The sequence below is a fragment of the Astyanax mexicanus genome, chromosome 10 (genome assembly GCF_023375975.1).
Source record: "Astyanax mexicanus isolate ESR-SI-001 chromosome 10, AstMex3_surface, whole genome shotgun sequence".
Taxonomy (NCBI): domain Eukaryota; kingdom Metazoa; phylum Chordata; class Actinopteri; order Characiformes; family Acestrorhamphidae; genus Astyanax; species Astyanax mexicanus.
In genome coordinates, this window is record NC_064417.1 from 7,596,723 (window position 1) to 7,620,606 (window position 23,884).

Below are 23,884 nucleotides of genomic sequence, written 5' to 3' on the forward strand. Positions count from 1 at the left end.
CCAAGTAAAATATTTTTGTCTCAATTGTTTAACTTGTTTTTTTTTGTCTATTTTTAGGACTGTAGATATCTGTTAATGTTTTAAATTATATTTATACAGAAATATTGAAAATTCTAAAAGGTTCACACACTTTTAAGCACCACTAAATGTATTTTTTTCTGGATGACCAGCTGGTCTTGAGCTGGATTATTTTACAGAGCTGTAAGCATTATCTTATGTCTGCATAATGCTCTTTTAAGTGCTCTTTTCATACTGTTGTCTAGGACTCGCAGCAAACATCCATTTCTTGTGAGAGTTCATTATTCTTTCTAGCAGATTTTCAGTTACTGTTGGGCTACATCATATGTTAGCCCCATTTTGCAGCTTCAGTTTGTTTTTTAAATCATCACAGTGTTTCCAGTGGTCTTTTCGTATAGTGCTGGGATGGCACCCTGTCCTGCCATATCCTAATTAATCTGTGTGTGTTGCAGGAGAACTGCGAGACCTTCGTGCCTGTAGGAGACTGGAAGGTAATGGAAATGTTATGTTGTAATATTCTGTTATGAATCAAATTCAGACTATCTGAAAAATGGGTATAAGTACTCTAAGATTTTTATGCTAGATGTTTGAGTTACATAGATTTGAGGTTTAAAGCACATTTCAGTTTTCTTTTTTTTAAGTCAGACAAGTTTTGTACAAAGTACAAATTAATACTGAAGTCATCCAGACTATAAGGGAACACATAAGAAATCATGTAGTAACTTAAAACGTGTTAAACAAACCAAAATACTCTGTGAAGCATTTAGGTGCTCTTATCTGGGGTGCAGTTTTTAGGGCTGGTAACTCTAATGAACTTATCCTGTGCAACAGAGGTAACCCTTGGTCTTCCGTTTCATGTGGTGGTCCTGATGAGAGCCAGTTTCATCATAACGTTTTTGATTATCTTTGCGACTGCACTTCAGGACACTTTCAAAGTTCTTAAAATGTTTCGGATTGACACCTTTATTTACTAAATAATTTTTTTTCTTTACATAGTTAAGTAGCTTTTGTCATAATATAGATTAGAACATTACTCAAAAGGTCTATTCACTGTATACCAACTCTACCTCTTCACAACTTTAAAACTGATGCTCTCAAACACATTAAGAGACAAGAAATTCAAGTAATTAACTCTTGAAAAATTCAGCACAGCATGTACATAAACCATTTTTTTTTTAATGTTTATAGCTGATTGACCAGAGCCTAGAAATTCATGAACACATACAAAACAAATACAAACCAGCTTGTCGTTCGCTGGTGTTTTTAAATGAGTTCATTTCTATGTGTTATTGTTATTTAATATAGCATGATTTTAGAAGTATTTAACTTCCTCCTACACTCACACACATCAAACCACACTAGGTCTCCTCAACATAGCATCCTATCCATAGCAGACCCCCAGATGCCTCCAGATGCCCTCAGGTGCCCTTGACCAAACTAAAATATGGTCATTCAAGCTAAATAAACACAGAGATAGATTAGCCACAGTCTGAGGTCACAGCAGCTGAAAACTGAACTGCAGGATTGAAATGTAGTGCTACTGCGTCCTCTAGTGGTCACAGTAAATACACCAGTTTATGCAAGGCCAATACAACGCTACACTGTCATGGTTGGTTTAGAACACAGATATTAAGTTCACAATGCTGGAAAACTGCCCTTATGTTCTTTTTCCTTGTTTTACACAGAAATTGCTTTGAGGCAGGGGAGGCCCTATGATTTTGGTGGCCATAAGCAAGATTTTGTGTGTGGTCCCAAAACACTCACAAAAGAATAAATAAATAAGAAAATAAAAATATGCACACTAAATAAAAAAAAAAAACAAATGCACATGAGTTATTAACAAATATACTATTTTATTTTAAAACAATGTATCGGTATATTAAAAATATCTAAAATTGTAAGAGCCTAAAACTCTAAAAAGTATTTTAAATAACAAAAAATAGTCAATATGTTCAAACTATAAAAGCAATTAGCTTGCATGTAACAAGGCTTTTAAATAAAAACAATGACAAATGTATATCAATAAAAAAAAAAAAAATTGACTAATAGGAATGATGAATAAGAGTGCAAAAATTCATAATAATAAAGTCAACAAATGTACTTTGCATATTACAAGGTCTCTAAATTGAGGCAAGAGACAAATGAACACTGATTAAAGATAAAATATTCGGACAAATAAAATATTGAAAAAAATGTAAAAAACATTAACTGTGCAAAGTATTCAAAATAAATTTTCCCAAATAGAGAAAAACAACAGTTATAGGCTTTTATAGAAATTATAGCTATTCATACATGAAATAAAGAGAGGGTCAGAAAAGCAAATCACAGTAGTTGTGGCTCAAAACAACCTTTCTCCACTCTTTCCATCCTTTTTACATTATTATTACGTGCTACAACTTTAGATGTTTAATATGACCAAGTTCATCTCTATAATCAACACAGATTTTTTTGTGATCTAAATTTAATCAAGACAAACGGTTCTGTTCAGTGAGTCAGCGTCAGCATATACAGACTTCATTAGCTCAGCATAAAACTCACTTTATTTAATCCTGGCATATTTTCAGATTTTAGATTAAATAAACACCTCCAGTTTATTTTAATTGTATTAAGACGTGATCCATCTAATATCTGACAGTGCAGGATTAAAACTATCTAAAAACTTTCAAAATAAAAACACAAAGTAAATTACTGAATAAATTAATTCATGAATCAATAGATAAATAAGCTGTGTGCAATATATGTAATACATTAAACATATAGCTATTATATCCATTATATACAGCTCTGAAAAAAATAAGAGTTTCTCTTTATTTATAGTTAAATGTTTGAGTAAAATGAACATTGTTGTTTTATTCTATAAACTACGGACAACATTTCTCCCAAATTCCAAATAAAAATATTGAGCATTTATTTGCATGAAATGAGAAATGGCTGAAATAACAAAAAAGATGCAGAGCTTTCAGACCTTAAATAATGCAAAGAAAACAAGTTCATATTCATAAAGAGTTCAGGGATCAATATTTGGTGGAATAATCCTGTTTTTTAATCACAGTTTTCATGCATCTTGGCATGCTCTTCTCCACCAGTCTTACACACTGCTTTTAGATAACTTTATGCCTTTACTCCTGGTGCACAAATCAAGCAGTTCAGTTTGGTTTAATGGATTGTGATCATCCATTTTCCTCTTGATTATATTCCAGAGGTTTTTAATTTGGTAAAATCAAAGAAACTCATTGTTTTTAAGTGGTCTCTTATTTTTTTCTAGAACTTCAAAAGTATTAAAACAGTGATTCAGTTATTTCTGCTGTAGACTGAAAACATATGGGTTTGACATTAAAAGATGAATATGGGACAAAACATTAACATTTCAGCTTTCGAAGTATTTACATCTGGATCTGATACACAATTCAGAAGATACTCTAGCACCTTATATCTGAACCCACCTATTTTTCTAGTGAGCAAAAGTATTTGAAAAGGATAAACCTTAAGTAAATTAAAGTGAATATGACGTAATTTCTGTTGCAAATTCTTTGCTTGCAGTAACTGCATCATGTCTGTGACCCACTGACATTATTAACCTTCTGCATTCTTCCTCTGTGGTGCTTTTCCAGGCTGTAGTGGGTTTTGCATGGTTAAGGATCTCCCAATCAGTTTGATTTTGTCTTTCATTAAATTCACAGACAAAATGTTTCTGTAGACTTCTAAATTCATTAAACATAAATTAAGTTTAATTAGCTCATCCCAGAATAAGCCATGCAAGCCCAAATCATGACACTACCTCCACTGTGTTTCACAGATGAGCTGGTATGTTTGAGGTCATGAGCAGATATTTTCTTTCTCCACACTTTAGCCTTTCGAACACACTGAAAAAGGTTAGTCTTTGTTTCATCAGTTTATAATCAGTCCACAGTCTTTGTTCTGTATTTCTTGGAAAATTCCAGCCGGACCTTCCAGTAGATTGTGATACCCTCACTCCTGCCCACTCGAGGTTGTTGCTGATGTCACTAACAGTTGTTTAGGGTTTTTCTTTACAGCATTCACAATGTTTCATGTCACAATGTCATCAACTGCTGTGGTTTTCCTTAGTCTACCTGTTCATCACCTGTTATTTAGTACACCAGTGACGACATTCTTCTTCAGGACATTCCAAACGGTTGTACTGGCTATGGGCAATGTTCATTCTATGGTTCTGATTGATGTTTTATCTTTTCTCATCTACACAGTTGCTCGTTTTTTACCTATAGACTAGTCTGACTCCCTCTCACCTTCACTCCACACTTTATTTAAAGCCTTTAATTAAAACAGTGAGCAGAAGCCACACGGGTGCAGCTGTTAATTCTACTGCAGACAGAGACAAAGAGAGAGAGAGAGAGAGAGAGAGACAGACTTCTCAGTACAGGTGTTAGTGAGAATCAGATTAAAAGTTAAAGGCGTGAAGACACTTTGTATGCGTGTGTGGGTGTGAGCATGGGCTGTGTGTGGGGAGGTTATACAAAAACAACTATTCCCATAAAAAAGTTTTTCTTTTTAGTAAATCTGACTTATGATTGAGGTTATCATTATACCTAACCATCACAAAGATAGAATATATAAACTTATCAGCAGACAGGTGTGATTTTACTTCCAGTGTTATTAATATAAAGCAGATAGATAGATAGATAGATAGATAGATGAGATGAGATGAGATGAGATGAGGGGTATGTCCATGTAGTGACCAGAGTGGCCTTAGTGACAAAGTCTCACAGAGTCTTTAGTTTGCTGTGCTGAGAGGAGTTGGACAGTCTTATGGCCTGAGGGACAAAAGACTTTCGGAGTCTGTCGGTGGAGCAGGACTGGGACAGCAGTCTGCCGCTGAATGAGCTCCTCTGCCTGGTGATGGTGCTGTGCAGAGGATTGTGAACATTGTCCATGATGTTCAGCAGCTTGCTGAGGGCTCTCCTCTCTGCCAGTGGTGTTAAGGACTCCAGCTCTAATCCCAGCACAGAACCAGTTTAAATGAAAAACAAAGATAAATTTAAATAAAAATAAATTCATCCTGAACTGCACATTTTAGTGCTTGTCTTGCTCGCAACACATCTAATCCATCAAATCAGAAGATTCAGAAGATAAATAAGTCATTACAGAGTTGTAGGGGGTGTGTTTGGAGCAGGGAACCACTAAAATGTGAAAGGCAAAGTTCTCCCAGGAACAAGATTGAGTTATTTAAAAAAAAAATTAAAAGTTAGTTTGTTATTCCAGCCAATTACTAATTACTAAAAATGGTACATAGTTTTTGATTGTTTAAACAAATAAATTAAAAAAGGTGTGGCCTGCATTTGTATTCAGTCCCTGGTACTTAGAGATAACTCTAAACAAATTCCAATGCAAGTAACTGCATTCAGAAGTCCTTTAATTAGTAGATTAAAGTAGCCAACTCTGTGTGAGTTATTCTCAGTATAAATACAGTTGTTCTTTGAAGGAACACATTATACAGGTCAGGTAGTTGTAGATATGTATAAATCTATAAACATCTCATGGAGCACTTTTCAGGCCATCATTTGAAAATGCAAGGAGTGTTGCACAACAGCAAACCTTCCAAAACATGTCCATCCAGCTAAACTGACAGCCAAAATAAGGAGGGCACTAATTAGTCAAGCAGCCAAAAGGCCAATGGTGACTCTAGAGGAGCTGCAGAGATCCAGAGTGGGAGATACTTGGTTAATAAATACAAATGCACGCCACACTTTCCAGATGTTTATTTGAACAAAATAAAATGTGAAAAATATGGAACAGTTCCACATTTAAATATTTTTCCATGGCACTGTAGATGGATAGTAAGTTGGTCATTTAATTACTTTTACGTTAATCAGTTATTCATTTACTTAATTTATTCTTCCAGCACGTGTACAGTACAGAGTACAGTGTGATTATCACTGGATTTATTCTGCTGTCAGTGTGCTGAACTCTAGTCTCTCTCTTACATAAAACACTCCAATAAATAGAGCCATCTCTCTTTACCAAACAAACCTGTGTGAGTTATGCAACTGCATTTTGGTGTATACTTTGTTGTGTGTGTGTGTGTGTGTATGACCATGTGTACACCCTCTGAGTGGCATGGAAGTTGGTTTGTGGGGGTGGTAGAGATAGAGATAGAGATGAGAGAGAGAGAGAGATAGAGAGAGAAATATGACTACTGAAATAGAATCACTAAAGTCACAGTAAAAAAGTGTTTTGAGGTCAAAGTCAGCGTGCTAAAGTGTTTTTCACACTAGAGGGAAATAAAAACTGTGCTGAGAAACAGATCCTCTCACTCTTTCTCAGGTCTTGTGACTGGAAGCGTGTCGATGTGGCAATTATAAAATGCTACTTTAAAATGCTTCTTACTGGCCAGTTTATTAGAAACACTTCTTTGTTTAATCATTCATTGGCCGCTTTATTAGAAACTCCTACCTTGTGCTTTCATTCACTGGCCACACTATTAGAAACCCCTACCTTGAGCTTCCTCATACTGGCCAGTTTATTAGAAACACTTATTTGTTCTTTCTTTCACTTACAACATTATTAGAAACACCTACCTTGTGCTTTTATTCACTGGCCACGATATTAGAAACCCCCTACCTTGAGCTTCCTCATACTGGCCAGTTTATTAGAAACTCTTCTTTGTTCATTCATTCACTGGCCACTTTATGAGAAACACCCACCTTGTGCTTTCACTCACTGGCTACTTTATTAGAACCTCCCTTGTACTGGTCACTTTATTAGAAACACCCACCTTGTGCTTACATGACTGCTGCAATTTGGAGAGTGCTGTGGAGCAAAGGAGTGAAAAGTATTCACATTTACTAGGGTACTAGGGTTTAAAATACTTCTGTAGAAGTTAAAGTATCAACTTAATGTTTTTACACAAATAAAAGGGTAAAAGTGCTTATATCAAAACTGCTTAAAGTATAAAAGTAAAAGTAATGTAAGAGGAAAAAATGCCATTAAGAACAAAAGCTCCGGCCAAACCCTATAAGTCCTATAGTGCACTACCCCCCTCCAAAAACACATTTTTCCAAAAGCCATGATGACTATAATGTTATATTATTAAAATGTTAATGTTGATAAATTTGTGATGCACTAGGCTGTTCCTTGTTTCAGCTACATATATGCACACTGAAAATGAATGTATTTTAGTAGAATGTAAAAATATATTAAAGAAACTTAGTTGGACTGGAGTTTGTCTGGAGTTCTCTTGAGTCTCTGCACGGATCATCTTCATACTAGACTACATACATCTGCTATGTTCTTGCTGGAGTGCAGGTGTGATGGATCACAGTATAAACCAACAGGGCGTCAAAATGGTATATGTTTATACTTCTCTACATCCAATCACAATCAGATTCACTCTATCTGGATGGAGAGATTTAATATGTATAGGGTTTTTAACTATGAGAACTATAAGAACTGACCTTTTTCAGCAGGATAATGCTCACTCAGCAATGGTTTTCCAGAAATGTCTTTGCAAGATTGCAGCTCTTCCTTTGCTTGCCCGGTTGCCAGATTTATTGCCGACTCGACTGAGCATTTATGGGACCAGCTGGGTTGACAGCTTTAGCATTCATGAGTGTGCAGAACATACAGGCCCAGCTGTGCCACCTGCGGGCAAAAGTTCTACATGATGATATATAGAACCCATATACCTCCATGAGCAACTGTATATCAGCTTGTTTCCAGATAAAATGGTGGGCGAGCAGAGTTCGAGAACATCCTTAAAATTGTAGAGTTTTCTCAATAAACGTAAACCTTTATACTAAATACTATCATTGCTTTCAAATATGTAAAGTTTCATATCATTCCAACAGCTCCTTTTTGGTGCAATATTTTTATTGTCAATAAGTGCCAATACATTGTCAATACATCTACATGATTTCAGTATACTTACTGTTAGCTATAATTGTTTTCTCATGATTATAATGATATTAATTCTGATGTTTTATTCTTGTGAAAATAATGCATGCATCAGATTCTTATTCAGTACAGCAATGTTTTTAAATGTCACGTTGCACACGCTTTCACACAGCTCACTGCTAACTCTATAAATAGAATTCCTAGTCAGCTCCATGTTCTTCAGACTGAACTGTTGGTGTGATACTGTGTTGTCCTCCTTCTAGCGGGATTGGATGGGAGCACATGACCTACTAACCACAGTGTTGATCTGGTCACAGCAGACAGTTGGAACACTGCTATTCCTAAAGAACATAATTCACTATACACACTGACCTACTGTACATCTATACATCTATAGACAGTGCTATGCTCTTAGTCTTTTAGTTCTGGGCTGAGATAATGTCAGGATTTATAAAGTAAAGGCTCGTTCTACACACAGTAATGTAAAAAAAAAAAACATACTTAAACAAGTACCAGTCAAACACTTGAACAAAACTCTTTTTTTTATTTATTTCTACATTATACTACATTAAATACTGAAGTCATCCAAACTATGAAGGAACACATATAGTGGGAATCATGTAGTAACTTAAAAAAAACAAAATATTTCTTTGGCTTTTTTTCTGAGGTTTAACTTGCGGTTTCTGAGGCTGGGAACTCTGATGAGGTTATCCTGCGGCAGTCCTGATGAGAGCCAGTTTCATCATTACGTTTGAACGTCTTTGCGTATGCACTTGAGGATACTTTCAAAGTTCTTGAAATGTATCAGATTGACAGACCTTCGTTTCTTAAAGTATTTAATTTTTACTTAGTTGACTAGGTCTTGCCATAATATGGATTAGAACATTACTCAAATAGAGCTATTCACTGTATACCTGTAACTCTACCTCTTCACAACTTTACAACTGATGTTCTCAAACAAATTAAGAGACAAGAAATTCAAGGAATTAACTCCTTACTAGTTCAGTACGGATGATAACCGATAAAAGCCATTCCAGGTGACTCCAGCTCATGAAGTTGACTGAGAAAATCCAGCCAAGATGTACAAGATAAGCAAGAGAAGCCTACTAAATCTGAATCTGAAAAAGTTTTTCTTCTGAAGAAAAAAAAATGAATTTAAGGTTTGACCACTTTTGACTGGTACTGTGTTTAAACATATGATCATGTTGTCTTAATTTGAACAATCTTAAGAGATGGAGGTAATATAAACACATCAAATTAAAACAATGTGAGGAGGAAAGGTAACCCCAATATTTATTCAGTGCTTAAAACGAATATTAAAATAAATAAAACGAAGCCTCCAGAGCTAAGTTTGTCTTCAATGTTTGATTTTTTTTTTCAGTAGAAAACATAAAAGCACACAACTTTCACAAGTTTAGCTTGGTTATAGACCTATGGTGAAGCAGATACCTGGGGTGCTGGTGTGGCTTATATTAGCTGTTAAGCTAACATATGCTGACCTGATTCACCTGAAATCCATAATCAAGTTTACCAATCAAGGGTAAAAGTAGATGTATGGATATTTGGATAAGTGTTTTACATTTGTTGCCTGTAGAACATTAAACCAATGATGCAGCTCCTCTTCTTTAGAAGGTGGATATTACATCGTCAGGGTTAGCTATGCTCTAAATAGCATTAAATAGCCTGTAAGCTAAGGTAGTTATGCTAAAGTATATACAATAAGACCATAAAAGCCTTTTAATTTGAAATAAATATAAATTTAATTTCTGTGCAGAAGCAAAAACTCTTAAAACTGGGTGTAGTGGAATAAGGTGGATAGGGATTGTGCTGAGAGTTAACCTATGTAATTATAAAGGCTTAACACCTGAATTACTTATCTTAAAATGTTGTATGTTGAATATTGTTAGTAGTAGCTAAGATAATTTAAACTACTTTCTGAATTAAAAGTAACATGATAAAACTCTGAAAAGACTAGAGTTCAATGGGTTAAAAATAGCATAGTAAAATGTAATGTTTAATGTGGGTCTGAAAGTGGAGCTGGAGCATGTCTGAGCTCATCTAAGACAGCAAGGAGAAGATTCATTATTTATCGCTGCTGTTATGGCTGTAACTGGGATATGGCCTTGAATGCCTTGGTCTAGATTGAATTGGCTCAGAATATGAAGTGGACAATAAAACAAGGTGGAGTGTGTACATGTGTGTGTGTGTGTGTGTGTGTGTGTGTGTGTGTGTGTGTGTGTGTGTGTGTGTGTGTACGTGTACGTGTGTGTGTGTGTGTACGTGTGTGTGTGCATGTGAATCAGTGAGTGAGAGAGAAGAGAGAACACAGACCTAGTTTAAGAGCAAAACAACTCAGAGTGACAGATCTTACAGCCAATGGAAAAGGGGGTGGTGTGTAATGATGACTTAGTCAGCCAATAAAACATTTAATTTGTTGGCTATTAGGAGGCTGAGTTAAGGGCCAGTTAATGGCTGAATTAATAGCCAGAAGAGGCTTAATAGGTGGTCCATTAGGGACTTGATGGCTGGTAGGGCAGAATAGGTGTCAAGCAATGACAAGTAATAAGTACAAATACTTTGCTCCCTTATTTAAAGGTCACCTTCCGTCGTTTTTTCTTTCATTTTAAAATGTCTAGTTGTGGTCTCTAGTATGAATGAATGACATGTGAGCCGTTTTTGTAAAAAAAAAGTGCTCAGGTGTCTCTGTATAGCTCTTTTTTAATGGACTGTTTTAGGGGTGTGTCCAAAATGACCGGATTCCAGCTTTGCTCATGAATATTCATACATGCAAACAGCATGCAAATATCTCTCCTCTGATTGGCTAGGAGCACTGCGACGCCCCTCCACCGCTCACTGCCTCCCACCTCCTAACTGATGAGCGGTGATGTTGCGTCGCTTCAGCTCCGCCTCTGGGAGTTTCTCGAGCCAAGGTGGGCTGGTCTGTGAGTTTCTGCCTACGTAGGCAGAAAGATAATTCAAAATTCACCCGTTTTTCGGAGGGGGGGAGGGGGGATTTCTTTGCTTAGCTCCTGCAGACAATGGGGGCTGTAAAACAGTTTAATGTGCAGGTGTACACATTCAACTCGGAGAGACCTACTGTATTCCACAAAAAACAAGAAAAATCGGATTTTCGCGGAAGGTGAGCTTTAATGATACAATGTTGCTTATCTATACTTTACTGGAATAATTATTTGTTTCAGTGGACTTTTAACTTCTGCTCTTTACATTTTCTCATGATTATTTGAACTTTCTACACCTTACATTTTAAAAAATAGCCTAATTACTCCAATTTCATTACAGCTTGTTTTCATTCCGGTGTCTCATCATTAATAAAAAAAACAGATAAATCTTTTTATCCAGATTAAATTGTATTGTGGTTGGATAAAATGTATAAACATAAACCAACTTGAACCAAATGGTTCTTTAATATATTACCATTATACTAAAATGCATTTATTTTCCATGTGCATATATGCAGCTGAAACAGGGAGGCTAGTGCATCTCAAATTTATCAACATTAACATTTTAATATAACATTATAGTCATCATGGCTTTTAGAAAAATATGTTTTTTTGGGGGGGTGAGGTTAGTGCACTGTAGGCTCTTGTGGCGTGACCTACTCTTTTCCCCCTTACATTACTTTTACTTTTATACTTAAAAAATACTTAAGTATTTTTGAAACCAGTACTTTTACACTTTTACTTGAGTAAAAAGCTTGTGTAAATACTTCAACTTCTACAGAACTTTTTTTTAAATCCTAGTATCTATACTTCTACCTGAGCAAAGATTGTAAATATTTTTTTTTACATCTTTGTAGTTTGTAGGGCAGTGAGTTTATGGCCAACAGGTTGTAAACATTATGTTCGCTAGTGTTCAGTCAACACAGGTAGTGTTAAATCAACACCATTAGTCTTAAATCAACAGTGTTAATGTTAAGTCAATATTTCCAAGTGTCCAAGCTTATAGTGGCTCCAGTAGGCCAATAGGGAAATTCATTGACAGCCAATAGAAATAGAGTTATTAGCCAATAGGGTGTTGAGTTGATGGCAAAATAGTGTGTTGAGATGACAGCCATGCAGTTTTAAAAGGGTACTATGTTGGCTGCCAATAGGGTGCTAAAGCTAGCCAAAAGGAGGCTGAGTCGATGACCATTTGTGTGGCTGATTGACAAGTAATAGAGTGTTAAGTCGATTGTTAATAGGGTGTTTAGTTGATAGCAAGTTGAGTGTTACTGTGGCAGACAAATTGATCTTAATTGAGTTAATTAGCAAAATTATGCTGAATTGATAGCCAGTAAGGTGCTGAGTTGATGACCCTTGGGGTGTCTGATTGAGGGTGTTAATTGGTGTTAATTGTTGATGACCAATAGTGAGATGATGGCCAATAGGCTGCAGAGTTATCAGCCAACAGGATGTTAATTTAATCGGGTGTAAAGTTGGCGGACAAATGGATGCTCAGTTTGGTGATGCTCAGGTTGTTGAGTTAATGGCCAAAAAGTTTTAAGAGCCAAATGCTGCTAACCAATAGGCTGCTGGATTGAGAACCAATAAGGTGTTGAGTTGACTGTTAAAAGAGTGTTGAGTTTTAGCCAATATAAAGCCAATGATAGCCAATATTAAGCTAAGCTTATGTCTAATAGGACATTGAGTGTATGGAACTTATTGTATCCTTGTCAATTGATTAAAAAAATAAATACAATAAACAGAATGGAGTGTGATGTATTGCCATTAGATTATCTTCTTGTGTGTGCTAATAAAAGGCAATAATCATGGCCAGTACATGGCTGAGATCCTGGCCAATGGGTGGCTGAGTTTTGTTGTGAGGGTGGGCTGGGGGAGGGGCTTAAAGAGCTTAGCCCCTTGGAGCAGGAGGAGAGGAGACAAAGACTCTGCCGCCGTGGCAACAGCAGCATCAGCAGCAGCAACAGCGTATCTCTGTATCAGTTGTCTCGGATCGTAAACCTCCCGCCAGGAGAGCAGCAGCAGCTCACTGCGCCACCTTCATCACACTCTTCCTCATCCTCCTCATCCTCTGAGCACGCACACACTCTACAGCAGCCATGCCTGAGTGCTGGGACGGGGTGAGTGTCAGTGGGGCGGGATGGGGGAGGGGATAGTGGTTGTTGTGCAGGTCTGAGCAGAGGAGAGTGTTTCTGTTCTGCATAAGCATACATGTATAGCATAAATTATGAATGCTGGATTTTAATGTGGTGACATGTGCAAGTCTTGCTTGGATGTGTCTGGATATGTAGATTTAATATGCAATATTAATATTATGGTATGCATTCTGCAACAAGAAGTCAGGATTTGACCTAGTTTTAATCATTTCCTGTTTACAGTGGGATACTGTATGCACTGGATGATGGTTCTGCATTATTGAGGAGCTTTTTGATGCAAAAAAAAATCAGTAACTCTTAGTATTATGAAAATTGATTTTAAAAGTGATTTTATACAAAAATGCAGATGTGTGACGCATGTTTTTTTTTAAATAAAAAAAAATGCAGCATCACTGAATCACTGAAAGCTGTGCATGAAAATACAGCAACGTGTGCTATAGGAGTGTGTGTGCTGAAATCTGAAATCTGAAACGTGATCAAATCAAATTGCTTTGGAAAATGAAGCGTCATGTATCAGATGATGTTTGTCACGCACACACATACACATAGACACGCACATGCACATATGGAAATGATACAGTAATTGCTGATAATGAGTATGAGTAATTGGTACAGTGGAACACACACACACAGCTGACTGCAACTGAAAAAAAAAAAAAACTAAATAATGCTTCCTATGAGCACAATAAAGGAGTGGTGTTTCACCAGTTGCTGCTTTGTTCCAATCAGGGTGTGTGTGTGTGTGTGTTAGATTAGAAAATCAGAAATCTGTGCACAAGGACAGATATGACCTTGAGACACTTATTAGCTAGAGTGTGTGTGTGTGAGTGTTTGTGCTTAATTATGCATGTGTATGTGTTTTTGTGTTTTTTTATATGTGTGTTAAGGAGTGTTTACTAGTATGCGAGTGTGTGAGACTATGTGTGCACTATATGTGTGAGTGCATATGTAGGCATGTTTGCGTATGTATCTACAATTGTCTATCAACAATCATTTCTATCTGTCTGTCTGTCTGTCTGGCTCCAAACTATATATATATATATATATATATATATATATATATATATATATATATATATATATATATATATATATATATATATGTATATATGTGTTTCTATATGTGTCTAAAAATGGGTAATGAATAAATCTTATTTGTTTTTTTTAAATTGTGACTCTGGATTCATTAATGCGCATTCCAGTTTATCAGATGCCAAAAAAACATATATCAAAAAAAATACATTACAATTGTATAATATCTATCAGCATAATATGATGGCCATTTCCTCCTCGTGATATCCGGTCTGTTATCTCACTATAGGCGAGTGGATGTTTTTGTGTGTGTGTGTGTGTGTGTATGTGTGTTTGTGTGTGTGTGTGTTGTTTGTTGTTTATCTCTGTTTGACCCAGAAATAATCTCAGTGTTCACACACCCACACATGATGCACTTAAGCCCTGGTGGAGTTTTACACTGAACACAGCCCATGTGCTGCATGTGTATGTGTGTGCGTGTGTGTGTGTGTGTGTGTGTGTGTGTGTGCATGTGTGTGTGGACGTGTGTGTGTGCACGCTGGCACGCTCCCTAAAGCTCCTGTCAGGAATAATCCTGCAAGGGAGCGAAAACATTACAGGCACTGCGTGTGTGTATACGTGTGTGTGTGTCTGTGTGTACGTGTGTGCATGTGTGTGTGTGTGTGTGTGTGTGTTGTGTGTGTGTGTTTGTGATATGTAAAATGTGGGTCAGCTTGTTATGAAGTGAGGGAGCTAAACTGCACCGGTTGCTGCAGCGGCCAGAGAGACCAGCCTGCTCGTTAATGAATTAATGAATTAATTAGGGATTAATTAGTCTACTTTTGATTTTGGAGCGGACTTTTCACGGGTGGCAGATTTGATTAGTCTGTTTTAGTTTGATTTCTGTTTTATGCCCTTCAAACAATATCCTCAGAGATAGAATATTACATTTATATTTACTTATACAACCAACATGAGCAAATTTAATGTAATGTTTTATGTTTTATATTGTAAAAACATCACTGAAAAACTAACACACAGCTAATTTAATACAGTGTATGGGAGTCATAGTATTAAATTTTTAATATATGTCACACAATAACCTTTTATCTCCATGTTTGCAATTTCTTTTTGCCATTTTGTAGATAGATTGTTTAGCAGTTGAGTTCATAAGGATCTTAATTATCATTTCTGCAGAACAGTGCAGGTCATAGGTCATGATTGCTAGTCTCTGGCATTGTCTTTGTTTACAGTTTCTGGTTAATTTTAGAGGCTTTCATATAAAGCAGCAATTCTATTAATTCTCTGTTAAATCAGATTCAAATGAGTGTATATTTAGAATGACTGAAATATTTATGTGTGTGTTTGTGTGTGTATTTTTGTGTGTTCCAGGAACATGATATTGACACTCCCTATGGGATGCTGCATGTGGTGATCCGTGGAGCTCCCAAGGGCAACAAGCCTGCAATCCTAACCTACCATGATGTTGGACTTAACCGTAAGTGTGTGTCTATGTGTGTGTGTGTGTGTGTGTGTGTGTGTGTGTGTGTTTGTGTGTATGTGCCTTTGTGTGTTTGTGTGTTTCGGCATGTGTTTTCGTTTATAAGGTTAAATTTATTGAGATAGTACACATACAAAATTTGTATTATACATAAATACTTATATATAGTATAATATGCATTATATACTATACTCTCTATATATATATATACATATGGACATAAATAATGAGTGTAAGAAATGTAAAATGCAATTATATTTATATTAGTGGTGTCAATTAAAATACTGGTACAGGTAAATACTTATTTTTTTTACTTTATTTTAAAACATCTTAGCTTGGCTGTAAGAAATTCTAAATTAGAACCTAATTGGCTGGGTATAAAAGAGCGTTTTCACACCTGTAGTTGGTTTCTATGATGAGTTAATTTACTTGGAGCGTTTCTCCCTTGGTTTGGTTTGATTTCACACATTCATAGTCACAGTCAACTTAAATGCACCAAAATGCGCACCAATAAACCACGCGAGCATGTTGTCTCCTCTGATTGGCCAAAGCTGTCTGGCTTGGGAGCAAGAAAGTAAATATAGCAAGAAGATTCTGTATTCCAGATGTGAGCAGTGAACGCTGCACGTGCTGCGAGTGTAAACACCTTGGAGCAGCAGAAACAGTGTTTGTTCATAGCAGTATATTTTCTGGCTAATATATCAGATTAAACTGTGCCTTATTAGCAGTTTAGGTCAATTAAAAAGAAGTATTTTTGATAGCTGGGTCAGATCGAGACCAGATCATGTTCGCACCACAAGCGAACCGCTCCAGAAAAAAAAAAAAAAAAATCTATATTGGGCAGGCAGATTACCGGGTCTGGATTTGTGTTAAAAAATAGTAACACGTCACTAAATCCAAATTAATTGTGCATGAACGCTTTAAAGTTGGCAGCCATGATTTATTTGTAACACTGAAAACATCATGCTAAATATTGAAATACTAAATATAAGTGCACCCATGTAATTATATATATTTTACTAATAAACATGAAACATTTTCACTTTCATGGTTTGACAGTGATTCTGCAAGATGCACTGGATTATGTTGTTTTAACTTATAGATAGATAGATAGATAGATAGATAGATAGATAGATAGATAGATAGATAGATAGATAGATAGATAGATAGATAGATAGATAGATAGATAGATAGATAGAACTGTGATGTTTCATCAGCATGTTTCACACTAGATGATACTCTGTTGAGTTATTCTGTCATTTCTCTGCAAACTAAACAATTTCTATACAAATCCATGCATATTTTTTAGTAAATAGTATATAATAAAATAATATACCAGTATTTTAAATATGTTGCAAAGTCCTAGTTTGTGTATATTCTTATACAAAAAAAAACACAACAACACTTAGAAATGCACTTCTGCTATGCAGCACCATCTGTCTCCTCTAGCACCCGCATGCAGATAAGAAACTAATTGTGTGTGTGGGTGCACACACACGCACATGTTTATGTATATTTATGGAGTTCACAGTGGAGGAGGAGGAGAGGTGTGTGTGTGTGTGTGTGTGTGTGTCTGTCTGTGGTGTTTGGTGTTAATTGGATAATGGATTATATTATTAAGGAAAGCAGGGAACAGTACGGGAGTAAACACAGTAAATATTATTATGAAGGTTATATAAAACCATCAGAATCATCGGAATTCATGTTCTTGCATAAGCCAGAGTGATCCATCAACCAGAGTATTACAGTTATGAAAGGATGTTTTGGTAATCTGATTACCGGGACAGTGGGACTCACTTCAGTGTTCCAGATTGTAAAAGGAAATGATACATTTACTAAATGAATAGAACCTAAAGTAAAGAAACATAACATTTAAGTCATTTTCTGTCAATCTAGATTTTAGAGGACATAATAAGAGCCCACTTAAAAATAATGAGTTTCTTTGATTTTACCAAAAAAACCTCTGGAATATAATCAAGAGGAAGATGGATGATCACAAGCCATCAAACCAAACTGAACTGCTTGAATTTTTGCACCAGGAGTAAAGGCATAAAGTTATCCAAAAGCAGTGTGTAAGACTGGTGGAGGAGAACATGCCAAGATGCATGAAATCACTGTGAATAAAAACCAGGGTTATTTATCCAAATATTGATTTATTGAACTTTATGAATATGAACTTGTTTTCTTTGCATTATTTGAGGTCTGAAATCTCTGCATCTTTTTTGTTATTTCAGCCATTTCTCATTTTCTGCAAATAAATGCTCTAAATTTGGGAGAAATGTTGTCTGTAGTTTAGAGAATAAAACAACAATGTTCGTTTTACTCATATACCTATAAATAGCAAAACAGATTCAGATATTGAAGTAGTCTTTTCATTTTTACCAGAGATGTATATTTGTGATGTCAATCGTTAAAAAATATAATGAAATGAATCAAATGAATCAAATGATGTAATTAATCACACTTTTTCTTTCATAAAAAAGCTTGTGATAATAGGTATTTAATTCTGTATCAGTGTTAGAAACACATTTGTACTGGTTGGTGCCAATCCCTTAATATCTGTGAATAAATCATGTTCATGATAATTTTTTTTAAATGCTGGTACTGGTTCTGTATTTTTGGGAAGAGGACAGTATTATCATCAGACAAACACACAATTTTTGGTAAATCAGCCACTGATGAATGCATTTCGATTTCTGTAGCTAGGAATATAATTCTCACCTGTGTGTGTGTGTTGTGTGTTGTGTGTGTGTGTGTGTTTGTGTGTGTGTGTGTGTGTGTGTGTGTGTGTGTGTTTGTGTGTGTGCTTGCTTTTGTCTGAGCTGCTGAGTTACACCCTCAACCTTCAGGCTGCTGCATCCGTCTGTCTGACAGCATCCAATTACCTCCCTCCTTCAGCTGGAGCATCACTGTCATTAATACTGAGAAAGAGAAAAGAGAGAAAGAGAGAGAGAGACAGAGAGAGAGAGAGAGAGAGAGAGACATGACAGTGTGCCGCAGTGCTGAACCCGTCAAAACAAGTCACATGATATGGATGTTTTTCTGCCCTATATTTCTCTGTCTCGCTTTCTCTCACTCACACACCCTCCCTCCCTCTCTTCTTCCTGCTATTTCTCTTCTTCTTTTCACTCCCTGTTTCTTTCTCTCTCTTCATTCTCTCTCTCTCTCTCTCTCTCTCTCTCTCTCTCTGCATCTTTCTTTTCCTCTGTTGCAGAAGTACTATTAGTACTAGTATTATTATGCACAGCAAGCCTTTAGGTCTGACTCAGAGAGAAAGAGAGGCAAAGGATGAAGAGAAGGAAAGTGGGTAAAAATAAAGAGATTAGGGATGAGAAAAGAAAAGAGAGAGAGAGAAAGAGAGAGACAGAGAAAGAAAAGCGATGCTGTTCTATATGGATAGTGCAGAGAACGTGGTGGAGGAAGTGAGGGAGGGAGGAAGTGGGTCAGTTTGCCAGAGGGCTGCAGGGGTGGACGCAGGAATCAGTCTGTAACGTGAAGCCTTTTAGACAGATGTGTGTGTGTGTGTTTGTGTATGTGGGGTGTATGTATATGTATGTGGGGTGTTTGTATGTGTATGGTATCAGTCAAAAGTTTGAACACAGCTGAAATTCAGTGTTTTTCTTTTTTTTTTTTTTATTATAAAAACAAAATCTGCATTGTAGACTAATGCTATAAAGAAAAACATATGGAATTATTTAGAAAACAAAAAAAATATTAAATAAACTAGAATATGTTGCTTAGATGAAAGCTTTGCACATTTTGGCATTTTCTCAGTCAGCCTTATGAGGTAGTCACCATTCAGTTAACAGCTGTGTCAAGAGCTGTAAAGTTGTGAAGAAGTAGAGTTGATATATAGTAAATTATCCTATTTAAAAAATATATATAATACATGTTATGGTAAGAACTACTCAACTAAGTTAAGAAAAAAATGACTTAAAGAAATGAAGGTCAGTCAATATGAAAAAAAATATATATTTTATATATCGATGAGGGTTTTAAATTTGACAAGCAGATAAAGACGGTAGTTAAGTCCAGTTTCTACCAACTCATACAGCTATCCAAAGTTAAGCCTTTTTTATCATTCTCTAACTTTGAAATAGTCTTTTTTATTTACACAAGGCTTGGTTATTGGAACGCTCTGTACTTTGGTGCTGGTCACTCGCTGGTTGCTAAGTTACAGTTGGTGCAGAATGCTGCAGCAAGGTTTTAACACGTACTTCTCAGAAAGAACACATCACTCCGATACCAGTTATTTTTAGAATACAGTTATTAGTTTTATTAGTACTGTAGTTTAATGTGTGTATTATGTTGTGTACAATGTGCTTTATAAATAAACTGTAGATAGATAGATAGATAGATAGATAGATAGATAGATAGATAGATAGATAGATAGATAGATAGATAGATAGTGTACTTGAATGTAAGTGAGGTTGGGGAAGTGTTAGTGTAAAGAATTAAGTGGTTGAATAATATCCTTGTCGTGTGACTGGGTTAAACTCAGTCAGCAGCAGCATCCCGTCCCAGATGCAGACAAACCAGGTCTCCCTGAAGCTGCGGGAGTCTCCCGCATTTCGGTAGCGGCTCCCTGATGCCCGTGAGTCACATATAATCTCCCGGAATTCAGAACGAGTGCCCCAAATGCGCACACAGGCCACAGACTTTTTTTCTCTAATCGCGTGTGGGCAGGAGAGAGAAAACAGAGAGGGTTCTGATTGGCCTGTTCTCTGCAAAGAGTCTGTGAGACAGCCAATCAGTTTTTAGTGTGGGCGGGCAGTGTTTTTCCCCCCTCCCGGACGGGATTTGTTCAGCGAGTGAGAGAAAGCAGATCATGGCGGAGGCAATATTAATAATTGTTGGGATGTCTGCAGATGGGAGGGATATAACATAAAGACACCTGTCTTGAACTTTTTATTCAGTATTCCTGACTACAAATACACCATGAACACAAAAGGCCACTCCATCTAATATAATGTTTTCCTTGAACTTGAACAAGCAATATCATGTAAACATCATGTTAATAAGGTTTCATTGTGACAAAGGAATGGGTAATATTAAATAATAAAATATATGATCTCTTTCTCTCTTAGATAAGTTGTGCTTCAACACTCTGTTCCATAATGAAGACATGCAGGAGATCACTAAACACTTCGTAGTTTGCCATGTTGACGCACCAGGCCAGCACATTGGAGCCCCTCAGATGCCAGCAGGGTACGGGCACACACACACACACACACACTCACACCACTGATCTTATATTTTTTTGTTTTCCATTTCTTTGTACTGATTTTGATGTATCTATCTGAAGGTACCAGTACCCCACAATGGACCAGTTGGCTGGAATGCTACCCAGTGTCGTGCAGCACTTCGGGTGAGTAGGATTCTAGTATGGTTGGTTTAAAATGAGTTAGTACTGTCATACTAGGATGGTTTGTACTATAATACTAGTACAGTTTAACGTGGGTCAGTACTATTACACTTCTATGGTTTAGAGTTGGTTTAGTACAGTTTAGAGAGGGTTAGTAGTATAGCACTAGCACAGTTTGGTAAGTATGGTTATACAGTGCCCTCCATAATTATTGGCACCCCTGGTTAGGAGGTGTTCTTTGGCTTCTTTAAAAAATATACAATAGGACAACAATGCAAAAAAAAAAAAAAAAAAAAAGCAGAAATTGTTTTAAAATAAACTTTTATTTTGAAAAGCACCCCCCCCCCCCCCCCCAGGAGCGTGTTTCTAATTAAAGTTAGCTAAAGCAATTGGAGGAGAAAAAAGCCTTTGGAGGAGAAACAGGCCCACAGCATCACTGATCGACACACATCTGCTTTACTGCTTTTACTTGTCTTTCTCATGTTTAAGAGTGAGTAAGAGAAACAGGCCTCTGAGTAACCCCATATTTATACCCCAGGGAAACAGGAAGTGATGAATTACTAGTTAAAGGTTCCTAGATAGTTTGATCCACGTTATAAACTAGAGTAGAAATGACATAAAGGGTTCAAAAACATTTATTTAAAAAAAAAAATGTTAAGGGTGCCAATAATTGTGAAACAGTTAATTTTATGAAAAATAATAATTTCTAAGTCAGGATTTCTTTTTATTCACTTGAGTTGAAGGTTGATTTTTTTTTTCAGAGTGAGAATATGCTTCTGCAACAACAATTTATTTTTTTTAATAAAGGGTTTAAACACATTTTAACTAGGATGTCAATAATTATGAAGGCTGCTCTATGGTTTACATATAAGCACCTTGAGTGAGAATGTTTATAATAGTATGGTCTATAGTGGGTAGGTATGGTTGTGCTTGTGTACAGATATTAAATTCCACACTTCTCTTATGTAATGTATTTTAATTCAACTCTATCCACAGATTTAAGAGCATTGTGGGAATTGGAGTTGGAGCTGGTGCCTACATCCTGGCTAAGTTTGCCGTAAGTGTCTCAGTAATCATATGAATACATTTATTGAACAGTGTATCGCTGAAAGTGAGCAACTCTCTCTCTCTCTCTCTCTCTCTCTCTCTCTCTCTCTCTCTCTCTTTCTCTCTCTCTCTCTCTTTCTCTCTTTCTCTCTCTCTCACACACACAGTTGATCTTCCCTGACCTGGTGGAGGGTCTGGTTCTGCTCAACATTGACCCCAATGGTAAAGGCTGGATTGACTGGGCTGCCACCAAACTGTCTGGACTGACCAGTACCCTGCCAGACATAGTCCTGCCACACCTCTTTAGCCAGGTCAGCACACAAACAGCAACATCTAGAATATAGAAAATTTAATTAAGTATTTATTTATTTATTTAACTATCAAAAACTCAAATATAGTTAGTAAAAATGAGGCTTATTTTCTTATGAATGTGTTTTTTTAGTAACTACAGGGACCTCTGTCAAACTTACTAAAGTTTTTTTATCAGTTATAGAAGTGTGTAATGACACTTTGTGCCCACCTGTGGGCCGACGGCCTGTTAAAGGGGCAATTTATAATAATAATAATAATAATAATAATAATAATAATAATAATAATAATAATAATAATAATAACAATAATAATAATAATAATAACGGTTTGATATTGCTGTTTAATACTCTTAAGTATCAAGTAATGAATACCTTACTTCAGTAGAAATTCTAGTTATCTATACTGTACTAGAGTAATTATTTTTAGGACGACTTTTTACTTCTACTCGTTACATTTAAAAATCTTTCCATCTGGATAGAGTGAATTTAATGGTGTTTAATGAGAAATATAAACATATACCATTGGATATAACATGTTCCTAACATATATCTCAAATGCACACATCATGTCACACTCAAGACTCAAGAGAACTCGAGCCAAACGTTCAGCTAAGCTTCTTTAATATTTTTGTTATTGTACTGAAATATATTCATTTTTAATGGGACATGTATGTAGCTGGAACAGGTAGTCTAGTTCATCCCAAATTGATCAACATTAACATTTTAATATAACATTATATTCATTAAGGTCCTTAATGTCCCCCTTACATTACTTTTACTTTCATGCTTTAAGTAGTTTTAAAACCACTACTTTTACAATTTTGAGTAAAAAGCTTGAGTAATGAATGTGAATACTTTTCACACCTTTAGTTAAAACTACAACAATAACTATATTAATAACAAGAAGAAAAAGAAGATGATAATATAAAATTAGAAATGATATAATATTGTTTAAAGAGCACCTAGTGAGCGCTTGTAATGAAAGTACAGTATGTTACATAATGCATTTCTACTCTAGTGAGCAGTGAAGTTCACCTGGTGTAACAAGCTTACCTGTGTACTCCAGGTATCCTCAGCAGAGGTCCGGGGGATTAGTGCGCCTGATTGGACTAATGATAATTATTGGATAAACTGAACTACATGCTGAGAGAATCCTACACTGAACAGTGTGTCTGTAGGACTACGGTCTATAACACACTCTCCATTCCTCTACACTGTAACATGTCTCATATTGCTCCTTTAACTGCAGGAGGAGCTGATGAGCAACACAGAGCTGGTGCAGAGCTACCGCCAGCAGATCAACAATACCATCAACCAGTTCAACCTGCAGCTCTTCTGGAACATGTATAACAGGTAACAGATAGCCGCTGTGCATATGCATCTATGATATTATTATCATATATACATTATACTTCCAAATATATTTAAAAATGCCTATTTTAATCAATTAATTCAGCTATTTTGCACTGCAACCATTGCTGACAGATGATGAAAAATGTGCAAATTCACACACACAACTTGTTTTTTTTTGTCTGTTGAGAGTATTATCAATAAAGCAATAAAGCATTTTCTGGAGAACATGCACATGAAACCATCATTGAGTTATGGAGCAGTGGAACTGTGTTTTCTGAAAGGATGAAACACCT

General features: G+C 36.1%; 1 protein-coding gene across 6 annotated transcripts in view; it reads left to right on the forward strand.

Annotated features, from left to right (window-relative positions):
* Positions 1-23,884, forward strand: part of ndrg4 (NDRG family member 4) — a 67,180-nt gene that overhangs the window by 30,553 nt on the left and 12,743 nt on the right. For 4 of the 6 annotated variants that reach the window (XM_022683884.2, XM_022683886.2, XM_022683887.2 and 1 more), the window contains 7 exons: positions 471-509; positions 15,407-15,512; positions 20,603-20,723; positions 20,821-20,883; positions 21,877-21,937; positions 22,095-22,238; positions 23,488-23,591. In XM_022683884.2, coding sequence (XP_022539605.1) covers positions 471-509; positions 15,407-15,512; positions 20,603-20,723; positions 20,821-20,883; positions 21,877-21,937; positions 22,095-22,238; positions 23,488-23,591 — 638 coding nt within the window. Of the gene's footprint in view, positions 1-470; positions 510-12,747; positions 12,968-15,406; positions 15,513-20,602; positions 20,724-20,820; positions 20,884-21,876; positions 21,938-22,094; positions 22,239-23,487; positions 23,592-23,884 lie in introns of those variants that run through there. The other 2 variants (XM_022683888.2, XM_022683889.2) reach the window with 2 other exon arrangements.